Source organism: Cyanistes caeruleus, chromosome 4 (genome assembly GCF_971803275.1).
Source record: "Cyanistes caeruleus chromosome 4, bCyaCae1.hap1.1, whole genome shotgun sequence".
Classification (NCBI taxonomy): Eukaryota; Metazoa; Chordata; class Aves; order Passeriformes; family Paridae; genus Cyanistes; species Cyanistes caeruleus.
In genome coordinates, this window is record NC_141704.1 from 45,336,920 (window position 1) to 45,357,592 (window position 20,673).

Sequence of the window (20,673 nt, forward strand, 5' to 3'; positions counted from 1 at the left end):
GCCGGGCCGTGGGGCGCGGGGCGCGGCCCGGCCGCGGGAAGGCGGCGGGGAGGCGGCGGCCATGGCGCTGTCGGCCGTGCAGCAGGTGTTGGTCTCGGCCGTGCTGGTGCTCTGCGTCTTCGTCGTCATGCCCAGGATGTTCGGGGGAGGAGGCGGAGGGCGGCCCGGCCGGTCTCCGCGGGGCGGCAAGGCCGGCCCCGGCCATTACGATCCCCGGCAGCACGGCAGAGGTAGTAGCCGGGGCGATGCCGCGGGTTCCGTGCGGGAGCCGCCGCGGGCTCGGGAGGGCTTGAAGGGAACCCCAGGAGCCGAGAGGGAGGTGCCCTCGTCCGGCGGGAGGCACCGGGGGTGCTCGGGCCTGGTCAGAGCCCATCGAGCTGGCCTGTGTGCGCCTTAAACACCCCCATCTCCTGCGGTGTTCTGCTGTTCTGGTTCGCCAGTGCTTTGGGTTTTGTCTGTGTTGTCTTGCCAAAACTGCTCTTAAGTGCAGGAAACACCCGATAATTGGCAGTGAGGGGCGGTGTGACGAACAGTGCCCGAGGGGCGCAGTCGAACAGATGAACTGAGAGGTGTCACAGGGAAAAAATCTATGGCAATAAGGAAGCCGAGTGTTGCTTTTAGTAAATATACGCACAGAGTCATACAAAATCTGTCCGCCAGTATATTAAAAAAGAGTCCAAGATGCTTGTTTAGAAAAGGTATCAATGAATGGATTACAGAGTTTACTGCTTCCAGCAGCTATAGCTGAATATCCACGTATATTAAGTCATGCCCAGTTCATGTCACGATTTAGCTCAGGGTCGAAGGATACACCTTTGTTTTGACAATCACAAAAAGCCTGGTTTTGTGAGGTAGCTCTGTGATTCGTTGACGATGCCTTCCAAGGTGTTTCAAACCGAGAGATGCCTAGTTGCTGTAATTCTCCAAATCTGTCTGGAAGAAAAAGCTGGCAGAAAAATGGAGGCTTGAGCTGCTACCATCGTCTTCCTACCTGTTTCATCCTCCCCAACACTGTGCTTCATAAGCTCTTGCTGGCCTGTTTCGCCTGAGTGTTTTTTATTTATAAGGTAGCTGTATATTCCCTATAGATCAAATTATTTTAAAACCAAATCCTAAAAAAAAAAAAAAAAAAAAAAGAGAAACTGTTCACATGCCTGTGATTCTACTGAAGTACTGGCCCAGCACTGAGTAAAATGAATCTCAGACAGATCTCCTGTTCTCACCTTCTGGGTTGTTCTCTTTTCCTGCTTGGCTAGTAACTCACTTTGCCATTTCTTCTGTGGGATAAACTTGGTGCAGGACACTGGACTTCACTGGGATTCAACATTCCTCTTCTCTAACAAGGTGTAGAAAACCAGACACCACCAAGGTGTTTCCGTTGCCACATTCTTATTTGTATGATCTGTAGAAATCTTTTTCATCTGTGATAGTAACTATTTTAGTAAAACTTCTCATTTACTTTAAAAACAAATAGAACTTAAGGAAAAAGGTGAGTGTAAATCTAAAATTAGGAATCAATATGAAACATTCTGAAAGTTGGAAAAATATATATAATATAAAATGTAATTTCTAAATTAGTTAGTGCAATTTTAGCAAGTCTAAATCTACTTGTCCTGTAAGGACAATGCCTGCCTGAATTTGCACTGAATGATGAAGGTAGCTTGAGTTCTGATTGTATGAGCTAGAGCATTTAGGTTTTGTAACATTAATTTTTTCTCTATCTGATTGTGGCTGTACTTTGTACACTTGAGTTATGTTACTGTGAGTTCCTGAAATGCCACTGTTACAGTATTAATTGATGAGTAGTGATTTGCATAATGGTCTTTTGCTTGGGAGTTTTTATGGAATGAGATCCTTGCCATAGCCATACTCAGTTCTGATACGTAACGTTTGAAATTGTAAGTCTAGGCACTCAGTTGAGACATCAGTGTAAAACTTCACAATCCCCAATCCCCTGCTGTCTGTCTCTGCAAGCATCTGCATTCTTTAGCTGATGGTACTGTTCCATATGTGCATGTCCCATGAACCCTTGATTTAACTACCAAATAATCTGTTTCCTAAGTTGAACAATGGCACTGTCTGTTTTCTCATCTGCTCCCTGTTCTGGCAGGCAAATTACATGCAAAAATACTTCTGACTTCCAAGGTTGCATCTCCTGGCTATTGTATAATCTTGTGCTGCTAAATATTTGATTTGCAGAGGTACAGTACTTCTAAGCCTGTGGGAATATCCATGTAAAACTGAGTTTACTGCCAAAATAATAAAAGCAGCAGCACAGCGTATTTCAACAAAACCTTTTTTTTTCTGAGGCCAGACAATTCAGTTTGTAATTAACTCAGTTCCTTTGGTGCAAAGGAAAAATATTTATTACTGTTTTCAGCATTATCAATAGTTTCTCTGAGTATGCTTTCATTTCAAGATTTAAATTTTCTTGTTATATCTTTCTGTGATTTGCTAAGGGTTTGCCAATGCTGCTGTGAAGAAGCTTAAAAATTGTACATTAAAGAAACCAAGCTTGACTTGAGAGTTTTTGCAGCCTAGATTTAACTGTGAATTTTGTTAATGTAAGAATAATTTTTAATTTTTTAAATGGACACAAGGCTACCCACACCATCTTAGAAGAGTGATGAACAAAGGTGATTACACAAGAAGAAAACAATTTAATTCCAATTGTGGACTCCTGATTTTATTTCTTACTTTGTTGTTTTTCTCTCAATTTAATTTTTAAGGTAGTCCTCAGACAGTTTATCAAGTTCACCGGAATCCAGGAAATTCTGACAGTAATACTTACCAGAGTATTCAACAGATGAGAAATGCAATGGAAAAAGAGATAAAAAATGAGAGAACGAGAGGAAATGGTCGAGAGTTAGCGTTCACCCTCATGCCACTGTATGCTCTTGGAGTGGGAATGTTTGCAGCATACAAACTTCTTAAGGTAAGCCATAGGAAAAATACTATATTATTGTAGTTGGGAGGAAATGTAACTGCTTGTTTGTTTTCCTAATTTTGAGCCCGTGTATATGGTTGTCCAAAAGCCATTTCTTGCTCTGTTTGACTTTGAATGTAAAGTCCAAAGTTAAAGTTTTAGCATATCTAATTCTGTTTGAAGGCTTCTGGCTTATGTATTTTTAGATGCTTGAGGAAATGAGACTCTTATTTGTCCTGCAGCCTCAAATGAGGATCTGAGAACCTATGCCATGCTGCTACCTGAGTCTGTAACCTAAGTCTCGTCAGTGTTTCACTTCCTTTTCATTCTTCAGCATGAGATTGAGTATGGGAAGAAGGCAGACAATTCCTGCAGAGCAGTAGTCTTAGATAGATTAGCAGTTAGATAGAATAATGAGTAGACTTAACCTTTTGTTTGGACTTCTCATTTGATCATGCAGTTGCAACATGCAGGTTTATTTGCATCATGGAATACTTTTTCTACCGTTTGTAAATTCAAAAAGGAGAACACACGATCGGTTGTTTTTCAAAAGGCATCAGTCTTGAAATGTTTTATTTATAGTAAGAGATACTACAGGACTTACAAAGCTGAGAGTGCACCTGGAATATTGTTGCTTGCCCTCCGGGAAAATAAAAATGAACAGGAGTAAGACTGAAGACAACATCCTCATTTCTGGAGTCAGTTCACGTTAATCTTGTGTATGACAAAAATATCACAGCTTAGAAAAATGAGTATAGAGGCTGCCCAGTTTAATATAAGATATAAAAATCACGAAAACTGTATTTTGTGTGTTACAATTCTTGACACTTGGGCTTGTGGGATTAAAATGTAAGTATTTTTATGATAATATCTTTATTACTGTAAGAAATAAATACTATATCGTAATTAATGATAAGAGACTGGATCCAGTAACCTAGAAGGTTTCTTCTGCTTCTTTTTGAAACTGCTTTCTTTTACAGCTTTTGCCAATTGTATTTGCTTAAAATCAGAAGTGTTATTTTAAGACAGGAGGGAGGTATCACAGAAGAAAAGTTTCATTAATGTAGCACATTTTCATGGTTGCTGTTTACTTTCACTAAAGTTCTAAATGCAGTTTTGTTTTTAGTACACAAATAGTGATGAAGTTGTTTAACTTGATTGTATTCTTTAAAGATGAAGTCGCATGAAGAAAGTCACTCCAAAAAGGAAAAAAGTACAGAAGACAAGGCAAAGGAAACAGGTGAGATACTCATTCAAAATGCATATGTTCAACAGAAATGCTTATTTCCTACTGGAACAAAACATGTTTTCATTGATACAGTCTAACTAAATGAAGACAATCTTTCAAGTTACTGAGAGTAGTTGGGAATCTACAAAAACCCACTTCGTCATTTTGTATGTTTGAAATGCTTGTTTGAGGTTTGTTTAAATTCTCCAGATGTAATGCTGTTTAAAACAGCTGTAGTAATGCAGTATGATTCACTGCCTTTAAAATGTCTGATGTTTTTCTCATTTAAGATCTGTTCAGTTTTCTTCAGTTTCAATGGAATATAATTAAATAAATGGGGTATTTAAAAATAATATAATGATCTGGTTTAGAACTGAACTGTATTGAAGTGGAGCAGTGTGGTTAAACGATTATAGAGCCTATTTATGATTTCTAGGCCAAATGAGAAACTTGTCACAAACATTCAAAGTTGATGCTGTTTTCATACCTTTTCTTCCCTTGTATAGACACATTTTTAGTGAATTAGACAACTAGCAGCATATTTTGGTGTCTGTGTACACCAGGTCTGCAGTGATTTGCTATACTCATCATCCTTGTGTGTTGCATTCTTCTTTCTTCAAAGTTCAGTTGTATTTTAGGAGGAGTGACTCCTCTTGATTCTAGTGCATTAAGCATTAAATGTGTTTGTAAGGTGTGAATAGACAAACACATGAAAACACATTAAATATAAATATAGTACTTATATCTCAGGAAGTCTTGCAGCTGTTTAGTTTTTGAGACTGGGAAGGTGAGCTCCACATTCTTGCTCAGTTTGTACAAAGGTGTCCTCTGTTTGGGCACTATTGTAGATAGGTTACTGGGTAGAAAGGACTTCTGTTCACACATAATAAGGCTTCTGTTGTTATCCCCACCACCCCATTTTCATATTGTAAAATTTTATAGATGAAAGAAACTTTCTGGTTTTGAATCTGTCCAATGAAAAATATAAATTTACATCCTAATGTTGTACTAAACTATCCCTTTCTGACAAAAATAATTTCTTTAAAAGGTGTCTTCTCTATAGAATGAATTTTAAACTAAGAACCTTCTGAAGTATGATTAAAATATTTTTTAAATGTCAAAGTAAGGAAGAAAAACAATCACAAGCCTCCCATTGACTACCTGACATTTCTTCCCCCTGTATTGCAAAGACATTTTTTACAATATTCTTTCTCTCCTGCCTCCCCTCTCCTTCCCTCTTCCTCTTTTTTTGTTGTATTGTTTTTGTTTGTTTTGTTAGAGCATCAGCTTTTAGAACTGGAGCAACATCTAGCACAGACAGAGAAAATGTTAAATTCTTTATTGACTCAGTTGGATCCACTTTCAAACTGGTGAGTGTTTCTAAAAAATCTCAGTGTTGTTTCCTGTATATTGAAATTCACCAGAATGTTAACAAAGAGTTCTTAAAAATGATCCTTATATATAGGTTAGGAACAGTTTTAGGAACCTTCTTTGATCATTTATTGTTTCTCTAGCCTTTTGCAGGTAATACCAATTCTGCTGTTTGTGAACTTTTTCACAGATACCTCCCTTGTTCACCGAACATATATGCAGAAGACATATGATCACGTTACTGTGGCTTAACAAGATGAACTTTAATGTTGACCAAGGAGACTAATAGTGATGAAAATATACTTAAACTCAGTAGCATTTGAAAGCCCTTGTGGGAATTAGATTTTGGTAGCGGAGTGAGTTTCTTCTTTTAGATGTAATTAAAAGAAGAAAATAGTTATCAAGGTATAGCTGCTTATTTTTGTGTTTTGAAATGAATCTGTGAAGTGTGTGTATTTCAGTGCAATCAAACTTGTCTATTTTAGTATGATGAGGGAATCAGTAATATAAAAACTCCTTGTAGTTTTAGAGAAGTTCCATCCTTAAGAAGCTAGACTTAGCTAGTGAAGTTAGCTAGACTAGCTAACTTATCTACTAGAAATAAAAGTATCCATGTGGTTAATTTTCTAGACTGACATCCTTCATGAAACACAGGTTAAAACATGCAGAATTTCCTGATTGTTTCTTTAATGTACTTCTGAACTTGATACATGCTGAAACTATTAAGCAGCAAATTCACTGGCCAGTTTGCCTAACAAATTTCTAGTAGTGATGGGGAGGAAAGTTAAAAAACATTGAATGAGAAAAGCCTTCAAAGCCTAAAGTTCTGTATTAGGCATTGTTGTACTGCTAATAACAGTACTTTGGATAATTGTTGTTTTCAGTGGTCATTACCTTGGCTGTTGGGGCTCCAGTGTTAGAGTTCAGTGGCATTCAGTAGTTGTATGGTGTCATGACCTCCCCACTTCTCAAGAGACAGTTCTCAAAGGAAAGCTTGGCCTAAACATTTCACAAACATAACTATGGTATTTATGCACAGAAAGAAATACTGAAATAATTATTATCAAGCATTCCCTTCTAAGGTAATCTTTCAGATTTAAAAAAAATTTGTCTTTTTTTTTCTAGTGTCAATGCTTTAGCTTGTGAGCAGAAAGATGAAATAATGACACAGCTCCAATCAATTAGACGACTGATGAAAGAAAGTGGATTGGATAAATCAGAAAACAAGATGAAAGGTAATTTAATTTTCATACAGATAGATAATTAAGGAGCTTATACTTTAAAAGAATAAGTATATCTTACTATAATAATGTTCAGCTTTTACACCTTAGATAATTTGTGTGGAATTAGTTTGATTCTGGAGGAATACCATTCTTCCTATTTGAGATGTATCCCATTCTAAATTTTTGATACATCATGATCTATTTAAGACTAGGTGCTCAAGACATTGAACTGGGGTGGACCACACATTCTGTTTTGATGTTTTGATGAAACAGGCTTTTGGAACATCAGTTCCTAAGCAGTCTGTTAGTACTGGAACTAACTTTTGGTAAAGGATTTCCAAATGGGGACCTCTGAAGCTGTAATGCTTGCATAAAACACTAAACAACAAATCGTATGTTAGTTTCAACTGGAGACTTCCAAGAGCTGCATAGTAGCCCAAGAGAAATCTTAAATGTTAAGAATGGTCCATTAGAGATTTGGGGAAATTTTGCATTATTTGGGCTTTTATAAAAGAGGAAAAAAAAAACCCAAATTAAAATATTAAATTAATTAAAAATTGAAATAAAAACTACTTCTAAACTGACTCTGAAATTCAGAGCCTTACCAGTAAATTTTAATTTTGATTATTTTTTGTGAATTCTAAGATCTTGGACACATTTGTAACGAGAAACTTGAAGATCTCATTCAGTCATTTGCTGAACATTCTCAAGAAAAAGAAATGAACAACAGAGAAGATGACTGTAATGAAGATTTGCTTGAGGATATTGATAATGATTACAAAATAGAAGAGCATGAATTACACAGTGAATGTGAAATACATCAGTTGGAGCCAGATGTTGTAGAAGATGAAGAAGTGATAAACAGAGATGCCATTGAATCTCAAGAAGAGATGGGACTGAGGAGACGCAATAGATATGAATGGAATCTGCATATGTAAAACTTCCAAAAGCTTATGAATTCTTTTTCTAATGTTGTATGCACTTTAAACTGAAATGAAGTTATGTGCACTGCTATATGCTTTAAAAAAGAGGGGTGAAATGCTGCCTTTGCTTGTATCTATGACAATTCTGTAACAGACTTCAGTGGCAGCAGAATTTTACTCAGGATGTTTACATATTTTTTCTATTTATTTTTTCCCTATAAAAATATTTCTGTACTCTGTATATAATGCACTGTAATTATATCTGATGCTTCACTAAAGTATTATAATAACTTCTAATTGAGACTATAAAGAATAGATGTTTCATAAATGTTTTGTAATTAGAAAGCATTATGCCACTTGAACTGTGACTTCCTTGAGTTCATTAAAGAGCATGCACTGATGAATTCAGCTCTTTGTGGAAAAATTTTATCTGGGAGTGTGAAAACCAGTATGGGTTAAGTCTTTGATACTCATTCATAGTTAAGTTTCTTTATTTGGAGAGAGAAATTTAGCCATGGACACTATGAAAATAATGGTGTCTGAATTTGCAGTCTCCTGGGTAATGATGTTTAGTTTTGTATGTCAGCTTAATCCCTAATATATTATACCTGATCACTTAATTTCTTCCTCACTTGTCGCTGGTTAAACTCAGCAGCTGTCTAATAATGGATGAATACTCATTAGTACTGTATCTTTGTTTCACATTTGTTTTAGTACCATAGAGTCTGACCTTTCGATTCATTTTAATGCCTATTTTTTTACATCAGAATTGACAGATGTGTTGCTATATACCTTTCAAGAACTGTAGGGCATGGGATCTTTTTATGCCAACCTGATATCCTTTTTAGGTCAGTATGAGGAAAAGCATTTGTTTTCATTTGCCAGAATCATTTTTGTCCACACTTTCATTAGTTACTCATTTTTTTGTTCACTTAATGCACCCACCTATGGCACTGCCAGCGTTTAATGATAGGGATTGCCTTAGAGGTAGGTCTGACAGTACAGCACTGTTACATTTTCTGTTTTATAATTGCATAGCTTTTATGTAGGCCAGTTATGATGCCTGAACTCTTCTGGCATCCTTATTCTTACAGGAAAAGAGCACGTGAATTTGTTTTTATGGAGGAAATGTACTGTACTTAAAGGGACTAAATTTATTATCGTGTCACTCAGTGAAATGGAATGAATTGTTCATTCTGGTGTAAAAACATGGTATGTGTTTGGTTCTAAAACTGGATCACACAGGCTTGGAAGTAGCAGCATCCAGAAATACATCCTTAACATCAGTGTGTTAGTGCAAAACTACTAAGTGAGATTTTGCCTAACTTTGGAAAACTTCATTAACTACAGAGCCAGGGTTTATCACGAGGTGGCGGATTTTTTTACCCAAGAAAGAACGGGTGAATCAGAACTGGTACTTGGATACAATTTGATTTTAAAAAATAACTAATGTTGCTCTTGTCGTTCAGGACCACTGAAAGTGTTTGGAATAAAAACCAGTTTCATTGAGGCTTTTCTTTGGAGTATCTAATAAATGAAAGTGAACGAATGTCAAAGCCATTGATCTGAGGGAACGATGGAGTGGGAGCCAGGTGTGCTGTGTGCGGGGTGCAGGTCGGTCCTGCTCCTCAGGTACCGGTGCCGCTGTCTTTTGCCGCGGCGTTTCCCCGCCTGGGGCAGCGTTTGAATGATCACGGCTGTGCCTTTCACCTCCGCGAGGCTGGGTGCTGCTGACACGTGAAGCCCTTGTCCGAAAGGCTCCGAGCTACCTCGGGGCGATGGCTGTATTTCTGACCCAGGCTACAAACACGCACCGTGCGCTCTCTCGCCGCAGTTCCGAGGTCTCGGATTCCGGCTGCCGGGGTTTGCCGGGGGCAGAGCCCGTGTGATGTGTAGGCGCCTGTCCCGGCGGGGCTGCGGGGGCCGCAGGGCGGGCAGACCCGCCCGTGGGCGCGGGGAGCGGGGCACGGCCGGGCCCCGGGCAGGGTATTTCCGCAGGAGCAATGGGCAATTGCGCTTCCCCGCTCCTCCGAGGCGCATCTTGCTCAGCCCCGGTGCGAGGCCTGGCTCGGATTGGCCCCTCCGCGCCGCTGTACCCGGCTGTGGGGACGGGCCCGCTCCGGCAGCCGTGCGCCCTGGCACCGCCCCGGTGAGACACGGCCCTGCCCGCCGGGCTCCCGCGCCTCGCCTGGGAAAGTGCATCGTTTCCGTGGAGCTGCTGAGCTCATAGTGTTTCTTCCGCCTTTTACAGCATTGCTGTTTGATAAAAGTAATCTCAGCGTGTGAACCATCGAGTACAACAGCGCCGTCTCCCCTGTGCGGCCTCGGGTGCGAGGATCTCCGTTCTCCGTGCCCCGGGGAAGGGGCTGGGCGGCTGCAGGCCCTGCAGCCCTGCGGGAGGAAAGCAGGGAGCTGCTCACTGCCGCCAGCCTTTCGTTTGGAAATGTCTGATTGATGGGAACTACATGGTGGGCTTTTGGTTCAAAAGTGGCTGCCTGGAAGGGGGAGCCAGCAGAGCAGGAATGCTTGGTGGAATGTCACCCTGGAGCTCTCGGAGCCTGGCAGTGTGCCGGGGCTCCTGAAATGTTCCCAGGGCATTGAGCGATGGAGAGCCAGGCAGCAGTTGTAAGTGGAGTGCAAAAGGTTTGATGCTGCCAAGGGGTAACAAATTAGTTACGTAATCAGAAGGTATCAATAAGTATAAGGGAAAGAGGGAGTTAAGCTTGAGACAATAACATAAATTTGAACAGGAATCTGGTTAAGCATTAGTAATAAAAGACTGAAATTAAGAGGCGGTGTAGAAGAGAAACCAACAGCATTTCATTGCTTGCTGAAGACAATACCAAAATTATTTCTAATGCAGTAACTTTTTTTTTTTTTTTTTTCCCAGATGTACTTAGATAAAAATACTTATTTTCTCAATAGTATTTTCTGGTTTTCAGGTTTTTTTCCTGAAAGCTGACATTGAATTTGCATGGATTTGGAAGTTAAAGGAGTTGCTGCATCCCCTCGAAGGAAGGCTGAGTTGTCATTGAGGGTGAAGAAATGTCAGGTAGTCAATGGGAGGCTTGTGATTGTTTTTCTTCCTTACTTTGACACTTAAAGAAATATTTTAATCATACTTCAGAAGGTTCTTAGTTTGAGGTTAAAATCCATTCTATAGAGAAGACACCTTTTAAAGAAATTCTTTTTGTTGGAAAGGGATAGTTTAGTGCGACAGCTTCTGAAATGAAGGTGAGAAATTCCAATATAAACAGCTATCCTAGAATAACTGCTACTCTGAGTACTTAATTGGAATGTGGGGAATTTAAGAATGAATTTAAGTACTTGCAGTTAAGAGCAACAGAGGCTGGAACATGTACTGTGTGCTGTCTCATTCTGTTGGTGAAACTGGCAACAGGTGTGGCTGTGTTTTTGTTTTGCAAGACAGCAGTAAAGCAGCCCCCAAAATATAATTTGAAAAGGCGTGATTTTAGGTCGACATGAGAGATGAATCTCAGTGCTCTCTGTTCAGTATGAAGGGAAATTACGTTTTCCAGGTATTCCTAATAGTCTGCGCTTTGGGATAGGGTAGGTGTGCAATCCTCACAGGCTCACTGTAGTAGAAACTTTAGTGCTAGCTTTTGATAGTCCCTATGAATATGATCTTGGATTCTGAGGGCCATTTTTTCCTTACTGCTAAGCTAAATATTAATATTGTTAGTAACAGTTGATTTTTCTCACAGATAATGTGTATTTTATGTCCATGAACTAAAGTTAATTGCTAATCCTCCCTCAGCCCCCAAGCACTCATTTTACTTCCTTATTTGTTGCATGACCCCGTTAGAAATTCTTGGAGTTTGACTGCCAAGTTGCTGGTCTTCTTTTCAGTTTGATTTGGAATGAAAAAAGACCTTTTGTAAATGATAACACATTAATGTTATAATATTACTGTTAATGTTTTAACCAGGTTTTTTAAAATTAAATACCTGTGGACAACAGGAACATTTGGGGCATTTAGTGTAGGCTGTAAAAGAAAAGAAATGTAATTTTTTCTCTAATCTCTCATTCCCCCCCCCCTTTTTTTTTCTTTCTCATGCAACTAAGTTTCCAAATTTAGACTCTCTAGTCCACATGATTTTTGGTAATTTTCAAAATCAAATCTTTAATTAAAATTATGCTGAAATCATGTGCTTCACCCCAGTGTTCACAATGGCTTTTGTTTGCTTTCTTCCTGATTTGTTGACTTCTAGAGAAGGAATTATATTAAGACTTTAACATTTAGAATTAGTTGTGTTCTTTACCTCACCACAATTGAACGGTGCAGAAAAAAGATAAATATGAGATATAATGCTTTGTTTTTTGGTGCCTTGACAGTCCTACGTAGGTGACCACACGGTGGCGGTGCTCATTATGTACAGAGAACTCCCAAAGCTGGAAACCCGGACTCGTTCTGGAGTCACTAGAGGGTAGTGTTGCCGAAATTCTGTTTCGGGAGCAGCCGCAAGGCTGTATGGCAAGAAAGGAGTTACAGTATTGTGCTTGCTCTCAGATCGTGAAGGATGTTTGGGCACTGGAAATAGGATTCTGCTCAGCTTAGGCTGTGATGCTGAGATTTATGAGCTGAAAAGTGTGAAAACAAAAATGTTAGTCCTGGTTCTGAATGTTCTTGAATTTTTTTTTTTTTCAGATTTGGAGACCAGTTAGGTGAACTGTTAATTTTTGCTTGTCCCAAGCAGCCTTCCCTATGGATTTGCTGCTAGCTGTTTTCAAAAGCAGTAGGGGGATAGGAGACAGTCTTTTTTCTTGCTATGTTCTTGCTCAGTGGAGTTTGAAGATCTGTGTGCTATGCAGACTTGCAAAATAAATAAAGTGAACTGCCTAATCGTCATCACTATTACTGTAGTAAAGCTGAGATGAAACAGTTACACCAAATATCAGGAGCTCTTTGGGGTCTGAGCTAGCTCCTTGTGAGCCAGCTGGCTGTCAGTCTTGTGGTTTTGGTTTAAGGGTTGGTTCCCAACCGACAAGGACAATGTGACCTAAAGCCTTGTGAGCAGTGACGGAACAAAGCCTCAGGAACATGGATTATTTTTAATGTATTATTAATAGCTGATGTGGATGCTATCTAGATTCTTAATGGCTTGAAATCTTTCTGTCATGATGAATATTCAGTCTTCTAGTCTCATGATGTGTAAGAATTAGCTTTCAATGAGAAGTTTTGGTTTTTTTCCCCCTTGTTATTAGTGTCTTAGTCAAGTATGTTGGACAGATACTTTGAGGCTCTAATTTTAAATACTTCAAAGGAAATTGAAAGGGACAACTATGTATTTTAATCTGGATCCCCTAGGTATGTAATAATATGTCATTCTTTTAGGGCTGGAGACCAAATAGACAGGCTACACACAGTCCTCACCCACCAGAGTAAGTCTGCTTCTATTTTTTTTTTTATTCTGATCAGCTTATTTAATTATGTGTATTGTTAACACAATGCATTTGCATTTGTAGTGACGCACAACTTAGTGCATGAAATTTATCATCATAGCGATTTTTTCTGTTATTTATATTTGGAGTAGAATATTTGATGCATTATTTAATTTGGAATTAAGTTGGTTTAAATTTGGCTGAGTGGAGGTGTAATTTCAGAATGGGTAAAGATGGAAAAGAGCACATTGGGTCTAACCCACTGGTCCATCTGGTCCAACCTCCCTGCTCAAGCAGGATCATCCCAGAGCACATTGCTCAGGACTGCATCCAGATGGTTCTTCAGTATTTCCAGTGAGGGAGGCTCTACAACCTCTCTGGGCAACCTGTTCCAGTGCTCAGTCACCTGTGGTGAAGAAGGTTTTTTTGGGTGGAACTTCCTGTGCATCTAAGCATTTCTGCTCATTGCCTCTTGTCCTATTGCTGGGCACCACCCAGAAGAACTTGACTCCATCCTCTTCAGAGGGTGTCACTCAGAGCTTACATATTTATACATTGTTTTTATTGAGTATTTTTAATGTGTCTGCAAAAGGAGAAAAATGGTATTTTAACTATTGACCACTTTTACAAGTATTACAGTAAAAAATACAGAGAAACTGTTGTGAAGGGCTTTTATAAGCAATGGGAAATTTTGTTTGTGCTTTTAAAATTTAAAACCCTATAGTGACTTTGGCACATAAGGAATACCTACTCTTTCAAGGACCATGATTGATAGTTTAGCCAGTTTTGTTTACTGAAATGCCTTAAAGCCAATGTGCATAATTATTTTATAAGTGTATGTGACTATAACCTTTGATTCTTCCAACCAAAGTCAAGAAATTCCAATTTCTCTGTACTATCTGTCACTGTCTAACAAAAAAAAGCCTGTAAAATAAGGAACTCTCTTATTTCAAGAAGTTATATTAGAGTTGCTTGGATATATTTATTGGTGATAAAATATAAAGCACACGTATTGATAGTGCTCTGCAATATACCTGGAGTAAAGGCAGAAGGAACAGAGATGCTTTGATGAATTGGAGATGTTTTCATTTCTTTAAGCAGAACAAAATACTGAGGTATGGTTGTCTTCTACTGTGTTAATCTCTCATGAAATGTTCAGAAGATTTGCATTTCATGTAGCAATTGCTTCCCTGTTGCCTCTCTGTTGACTGATTATAGAGGAATGTTGACACAGATGTGCTGTGGAAGATAAGAGTAAGGTGTCCCTGATTTATGATCTTATTGCAGTAGCTCCTGTTGGAGAGTGAAGAGAGGCCAATGTGGGAGTAAAGAAGGGTCCTTTTTGGGTGCTCTGCTGCTGGGGAAGAGAAGCTCAGTGCTGAGCTGAAGCAAGAGATTTGCTGAGTAGGCCATATCCAGTTGCAGGGAAATTTTTGTGAAGGAGCTAGTAATAACTAATAGGCGGTGCTTTTATTCCAGTTAGAAAAATAAGAGATTGTATTGCTGTTAAAATTGTTTTAACTCCCTTCAGGGTGCCATGCCTAGATCTAACGAGGCTTGGAGATTCTGATGAAGAGGTAATTGTAAATTATTTTTTTCTCAAAAAGTTTTTAAAATTCACGTTTTTCAGGAATTTATAAAAGTATCACTCTGATTATAAAACAGTTATGATTGCTTTACTTTTTTTGCCTGTGATTTTAGGATGGAGACTCTTACATACCATACACTGGAAGTTCTTCTCATAGGTGCCAACTAGATTCATCTTCGGAGTGGAGAATGTCACTACAAACTCCATATGTACAGCATCAACATGTCAGTCTGTCACTACAAATATTTTTATGATATGCCCCTTTAGCAGTAATTTAGAAAAGCATGCATATATTTTTTTATGTAAGTTCTCTTTTTTTTTTACTTTTGGTTCAGCTCATATCTCCAAGTGCTGTTGGTCCAAAATATTTTTAGCTAAGTCCTTTTACTGGGATTCTTCAGAAAAAATGATTTTATTATATAGCATTGTAATTACATAGCATTGATGCACTTACCCTTTGGTTGTACTTATTTTTTAAGAGATATATTAGTAGTAGTAATAACAAAGATTAGTAGTAGTAAATGTATGATTGAAGGCAAAATCCATATTTACAAGCACTAAGTATTATTTCTATGGAACAGTAGTTACTTCTGGTGAAAACTTTTGGAATTACTTGCAGCCATTTAATGTTTTTTTTCTTAGGGCTGTTGTCTTTAAAACAGAACTATGACATAAACTTTGGAATCACGTCAAATTTGTTAGCGCTCTTTTTATTGTTAAAATTTCCTCATCATGTTGGCTTTTTTTTCCCCCTGGATAACTAAGAAACTTAATCACCCCTAGTCTTAGGTACTTTTGAAGGTAAACAGTAGCCCAGATGCAAATATTCTGGTTTACAGTACAGGGCAACATTGTTCAGGATCAATATCCAGTATAAACATTTTAAGAGTTAATTTAATTACTCAGTTAGTACACTTCCCTGAATACAGGAAAGCTGAATGCAGAGTTCTTTTGAACTCCTATATCTGAATTAAATATGAACAAAATAAATGTGACATTTTTTTATTTGATCATGATATATGTTATTTCCTGTTTTCCTTTAAACAGGTGTCTAGAAATTGTGTCAGAACAAAATGGAGGTAAAGAAGTTGAAAAAATACAGACTAACAAAAAGTCTTATCAGTTCAGTACTATCCTATATGGTCTGAAAATGTAATATGTTTTAATTTCTTTTATGTGACAGGAACTAGCTTATTGGAGAAACTACTAAAAAATACACTGATTACAAGTCCATTATTTCAAAAATATTTAATTTATGTAAACCTAAGAAATATCCAAGTGAGTTTTTTTAAAAAAAACCTCAGGATTTTAACTGGAAGGACAACCAATTTTAAATTAATTTGTGCTTAACCTTTCCTCCTTGAAACAAATAATATAGTAACTTGAGGGGCATAACTCCAGATTGGCTGGAGTTCAAGGTGAATCTGCCAAGATCACTATTTTGTATGTTTCCCTATATAAACAAATGGTTTCTCTACTTGTAAAACAATTTCATTCAAGTAAAAACTGAAATAGTAAGTGGTTTTTTTGGTCTTTTTAAAATACTGTACTAAGAATGTACTAGTTTTTAGAATACGTGCCCAACATAGGTATTTATACATGTCTCAGGATGTAACTGTAAAACTTGTTTTACAACAGCTGTAACTACAGGTAGGTTGTTTTCCTTTCTACTGCCTTGTAAACATGCTTCAGTTGTTATAGCCTTTTTGGCTCTGTGTATTTGTGATTATGCTTCTTGCTTTACCATTTTTTATTAAACGAAGCTCATATGTATAACTCTGTCAAGCTGCAGGAGTGCTAATGGAAGGTAGGTGTGGCTTTGTTTCTCAGGGTCTTTATCCCTTTCTTTTCTGCTTTTCTTTATCTCTTGTTAATTCCTCTGCCTTCATTGTGTTTTGAATACTGAGTGCTCATTGTATTGGAATGTATCTTCTATTTACTTACCCTTTCTCTCTGTGTCCCTCTGTCTCTCTTTCTCTCTCTTTTTCTCCCTTTTTTTGCCTGACTTGCTCCCCATCTTTTTTTTGTGAAGAAGATTTTCAAGCTGTTTAAAAATATTTTAATGTATTCCTCTGAGTGGCCTTTATTTCTGCACTTCTTGCTTCTGGGGCTCTGACCAAGCTTTCCTTGAGACAGATAGATTCCGGCTTCTTCAGTAACTGTGTAAGTAAATCTTCCTAAAATAGGTCACTTTTGGAAGAAAAATTTAAATATACTCTTATAATTCAGGAATTAACCAGGGAAGGGATGTGAATCCTCTTTTGAAGGAGAAGGTTGGCTCTTCAAAAACATAAATCTTTTTGAGTTTTGAGAAATGGTTTTCTACAGCAGGACCATAACACTGTTGTTGCAAAAATGAGTTAGAAGTATTGAGTAGAGATGCTAGAGAAGGTCACCTTACTTTTGTTAGCACTGAAATAATGTGACTTAAATATTGAAGATGTTAGTTACTCAGGGGGACAGAAGAAAATTGGAATCTTGGACTTCTGTCATTGCTGCCCTTTCTACTGATCCCAGCCTCTGTTGTAGAGAGCCTTGAAATTAATGTAAGGTTAGAAAGGTAATTATCTGTGGAGCCAATGTTGTTCTAAGGAACACTGTCCCAGTTCTCATCTGCCATACAAGAGTATGAGAACTTCTGACCAAAAAACATCCATCCATTTGTTTTCAACCATCCAAAAATCAAATGTCAGAATTTCTGTTTTAGTGATGTTATAAGGCAGTACCACTGAATCTGACTTCTTCATTTAAAAGTGATGTAAAACCATTTGAGTGTGTATTTTTTAGATTTAAAAACAGTAGAATTTGAAGAACTCAATGAAAATTGAGCCTGAATATGCCATCCTGTTTGCATTTTTTCTTAATTTGAAGCATCATGTCAAGAAGTTTTGGACATTATACTGGATAGGAACTAAAAAAATGCTGTTATCATTTAATAGACCAGCCAGAGGCTGTTATATTGATTACTCATTGTTTTAACATTCTGTTTTGGAGCAGAAGACAAGACCAGAAAATCTGATATCTGCCACATACAGATCCAAACCAAAGCATGGCCAGTATGAATCAGGTATGAAGGAAGAATATAAGCAACATCCTCAGAGAACTGCAGAAAAGAAAAAAGACCACCTCCAGTGTCCAGACACTTCAATAAAGGTAGCTGGCAAAGTAGAAATTGCATTTTTAAATAGAAAATGTATATCATTATTTAAATACACTATTTGGAAAGGTTTTCACATGTATGTAATTAATTTCATGTTTTTATTGTAAGGAAATAAAAAAAAAACCCATGTAATTTAAGCATCTGATGTTGAGGAGGAAATAAACTGTTGGAAGGTTGTTTCAGTTGTTGCAGAGCAAGAAACTGAAGTGCTCTGAGAATTTATGTGTGGTTGTGTTCTCTGGTAAGGAAAGTAACACTGGCCTTCCTAGTGCATCTCTAGCCTGAGCCTGAAGATTATTGTGATTGATAGGGAAGAACTTAAAGCCTATAAGAAGAGGAGAGACAGCAGGAAGATCTTAGTGAAGTGTTATTTCCAAAACCAGAAATTCATTCAAGCTTCTTTATTTTATAAATCTAGAAGTATTTTAATTACTATTTTGTAAATTGGGACTGTATATAGGATTTAAAATTTTAAGGAGAAATTAAAGATTTAATCTGTTCCTCAGAGAACTATTAACATTGAAAAAGAAAAGGAATATGGGTTAAAATATTGAAAGATACCTGTACTTTTTGCTTTGATATTGATGTTGTATAAGATTCAGTACAGTTGGACTGCAAGCTGTACTAGTTCTGCCAGGTTTATTTCATGTTTTTAAATTAAGGTGCAAAGAAGGGAAGATCAGTGGAGAGAAACTGGGAAACAAAGGGTTGAAAAAACCCAGCTTTAATCTTGTTTGGAAGAGATGGCAGAGGAGAGTGGTTGAACAGGGAAAGATGCATCATTGTAGGTGTAAGGAAGGAGTAAACCTAAGTAAGCAACAGCTGTGAGGACTTGGTTGAGTGCTAGATTCTGCTGAGGGTAGATGGCCATTTAAGAATCTTAATGGAAAGTTAAGTATGCAAATGTTGATGGAACATATTGTGCTCATTGCTTTTCAGAGAAAAGGTTTGTGATGAATAACAAGGAGTTTACTGAAATTACTTTGTTAACCTTCAATAGAATAAAAAGGGAAGGTTTTTCAAAAGAAAGATTGTTTCACATATTGTAGATAGCTTTAAAAGAGCTTTCTCTTCATAGTTGTGCTTCTAGTGATCAGATAAAAGAGAACATGAAAAAACCTATTAAACATTCTGTGAATAAGTGGTGAATGAAAAAGAAGTTGAGGTATTTTGTGGTTTAGTTTTATGTTTGGTGGCAGGTAAGATTTTCTGTTCTGGAGATTTGTTATAGTTTGGTGTTTTTTAGGTTTTTTTTCCTAATGATTCCACTCTAAGTGTGGCACTCATAATCTGTTTTTCAAGAAGTGACTCCTTTATGCAAGCCCATTGAAAGGGTATTTACAGGAGCAGCCAAGTTAATCTGAAAATGAAGAAATAGATGGCAAATGTATGCCGGGAGAAAAAAATTGGGACTGGCTTTTTTTTTCTGGTGATTTTGGATTCCAGAAAGATATTTGCTAAGCACTAGAAGCATGTGTGTTAATTCTTGTCACAGATTTTTATATAATGTCTATCAGAACAATTTTTTTGTGTTAGATATTAACACTACCTGGTTAGATTAATAAATCAAAATATTTCAACACGCTTGTTTTGATTGATTAGTGGAACTTGTAACAACTTACCTTTTCTGAAAAGAAGGTGCTCCTGGAGGAGATTGCTAACAAAACCCACTCTTTTGATTTCTTTCCTATGCTACCTCTGTAGCATAGGAAAGTTCTGGAAAAACTGAGTTCTGGAAAAACTTCCTGTATCCCTTTTTTTCATATTGTCCTTGTAGGAAATATTTCTGTAATACCCTGGGACTGGTTTACAAGTCTGTTAGAATCAGTAGCATGCTTTGGCTTTTCCCTGTCTAGGCTGTATTTGACTTCTTCACTGGTCACAAAGCTCTACAGTGAGCTTTGAGCTTTATGCCTAAGAGCAAATCCTCTGCTTCCACTTGGTTGTTCCTGAGCAGAACAGAAAAATGAGGAGTTCTTGTCTTCTCCTCAGAGATACTAAAGTCTGCTTCCTCTGACTTGCTGTGTTTTTTCACAAAGCTTGTAGGAACAAAGTATTTTTGAGATATTTAAATTTATTATTTATTTCAGTATGAATGAAAACTGGTAATTATTCAAAAGATACAAATCTTGCTCTCTAGTCTTTCCTTATAAAATTCAGTTTCTGTAAAAAGCTAGGCTTAAAAAAATTCTCTTTTAATTAGCATGAAGTAGAAGTAGACGTTTTAAAAAGTAAAGAAGAAAGTATTACTTTTAAATAAATGGTTGAGGAAAACACGTGTGGGTTTTTTATTTTGTTTTTATTACATTTCATTATAAAAAGAATGTATTTTTGTGTAGGGTACACAGCTTGATGATGGACAAGATGATTTTGTAACTATTGATAAGAAAGCTCTCCTGCAACAATGCTATACAAACAAGCCTTATAAAATGCAGCACAATGTAAGGAAATCAGAAGCTGTAAGTATTTTGACTGGTGTTATCCTGCTAACCACCTAGATGTGGAGAATGGCTTTTCAGATGTTCAAGAGAAGTCATGCCTTTGGGGATTTGGGTCTAGTATGTAATTGCACTCATTAAAATCATGTGAGTTTAAACTTTCTTTCAATGGTAGTTGAACTGAGCAATCCAGTGGGCATTTTTAAAATCTTATCTGCAGTGCTTATATTTTATGCAGTAATCTATATAAATGAGAACACAAATTATGAGTAATATATACAGATACATTCATACAAATAAAAATAACTAAGGTGGTTGAGTGAACCTAAGTATTACATTCAGTGTCAGAAGCTGGACTTCAGTGATCCCTGTGGGTCTCTTCCAGCTTAGTATATTCTATTATTTCCTCTGAT

General features: G+C 37.5%; 2 protein-coding genes across 51 annotated transcripts in view; both read left to right on the forward strand.

The window, feature by feature from the left end:
• LOC111932997 (uncharacterized) lies at positions 1-8,079 on the forward strand. The gene is made up of 6 exons (XM_023932339.2): positions 1-230; positions 2,730-2,935; positions 4,100-4,166; positions 5,434-5,524; positions 6,651-6,760; positions 7,394-8,079. Exons 1-6 carry the CDS (start codon positions 62-64, stop codon positions 7,684-7,686), a joined length of 936 nt encoding a protein of 311 aa, XP_023788107.2. The 5' UTR covers positions 1-61; the 3' UTR covers positions 7,687-8,079.
• Positions 8,080-9,423: 1,344 nt separating this feature from the next.
• The window catches only part of CAPS2 (calcyphosine 2), a 30,354-nt gene continuing 19,104 nt past the window's right edge, over positions 9,424-20,673 (forward strand). For 2 of the 50 annotated variants that reach the window (XM_086884310.1, XM_086884319.1), the window contains exons 1-7: positions 9,596-10,296; positions 10,630-10,723; positions 13,028-13,074; positions 14,606-14,651; positions 14,776-14,886; positions 17,660-17,815; positions 20,162-20,263. In XM_086884310.1, the coding sequence (XP_086740436.1) occupies positions 10,646-10,723; positions 13,028-13,074; positions 14,606-14,651; positions 14,776-14,886; positions 17,660-17,815; positions 20,162-20,263 (540 nt within the window). In that variant the 5' untranslated portion in view covers positions 9,596-10,296; positions 10,630-10,645. Of the gene's footprint in view, positions 9,513-9,595; positions 10,297-10,330; positions 10,724-12,027; positions 12,120-13,027; positions 13,075-14,605; positions 14,652-14,775; positions 14,965-15,709; positions 15,742-16,694; positions 16,826-17,659; positions 17,816-20,161; positions 20,282-20,673 lie in introns of those variants that run through there. The other 48 variants (XM_023932280.2, XM_086884335.1, XM_086884314.1 and 45 more) reach the window with 44 other exon arrangements.

Coding starts and splice junctions, on each gene's coding strand:
- LOC111932997 (XM_023932339.2), top strand. CDS start 62: ATGGCGCTGTCGGCCGTGCAGCAGGTGTTGGTCTCGGCCGTGCTGGTG. Junction 2,936..4,099: donor CAGCATACAAACTTCTTAAG/GTAAGCCATAGG, acceptor TATTCTTTAAAG/ATGAAGTCGCATGAAGAAAG. Junction 6,761..7,393: donor ATCAGAAAACAAGATGAAAG/GTAATTTAATTT, acceptor GTGAATTCTAAG/ATCTTGGACACATTTGTAAC.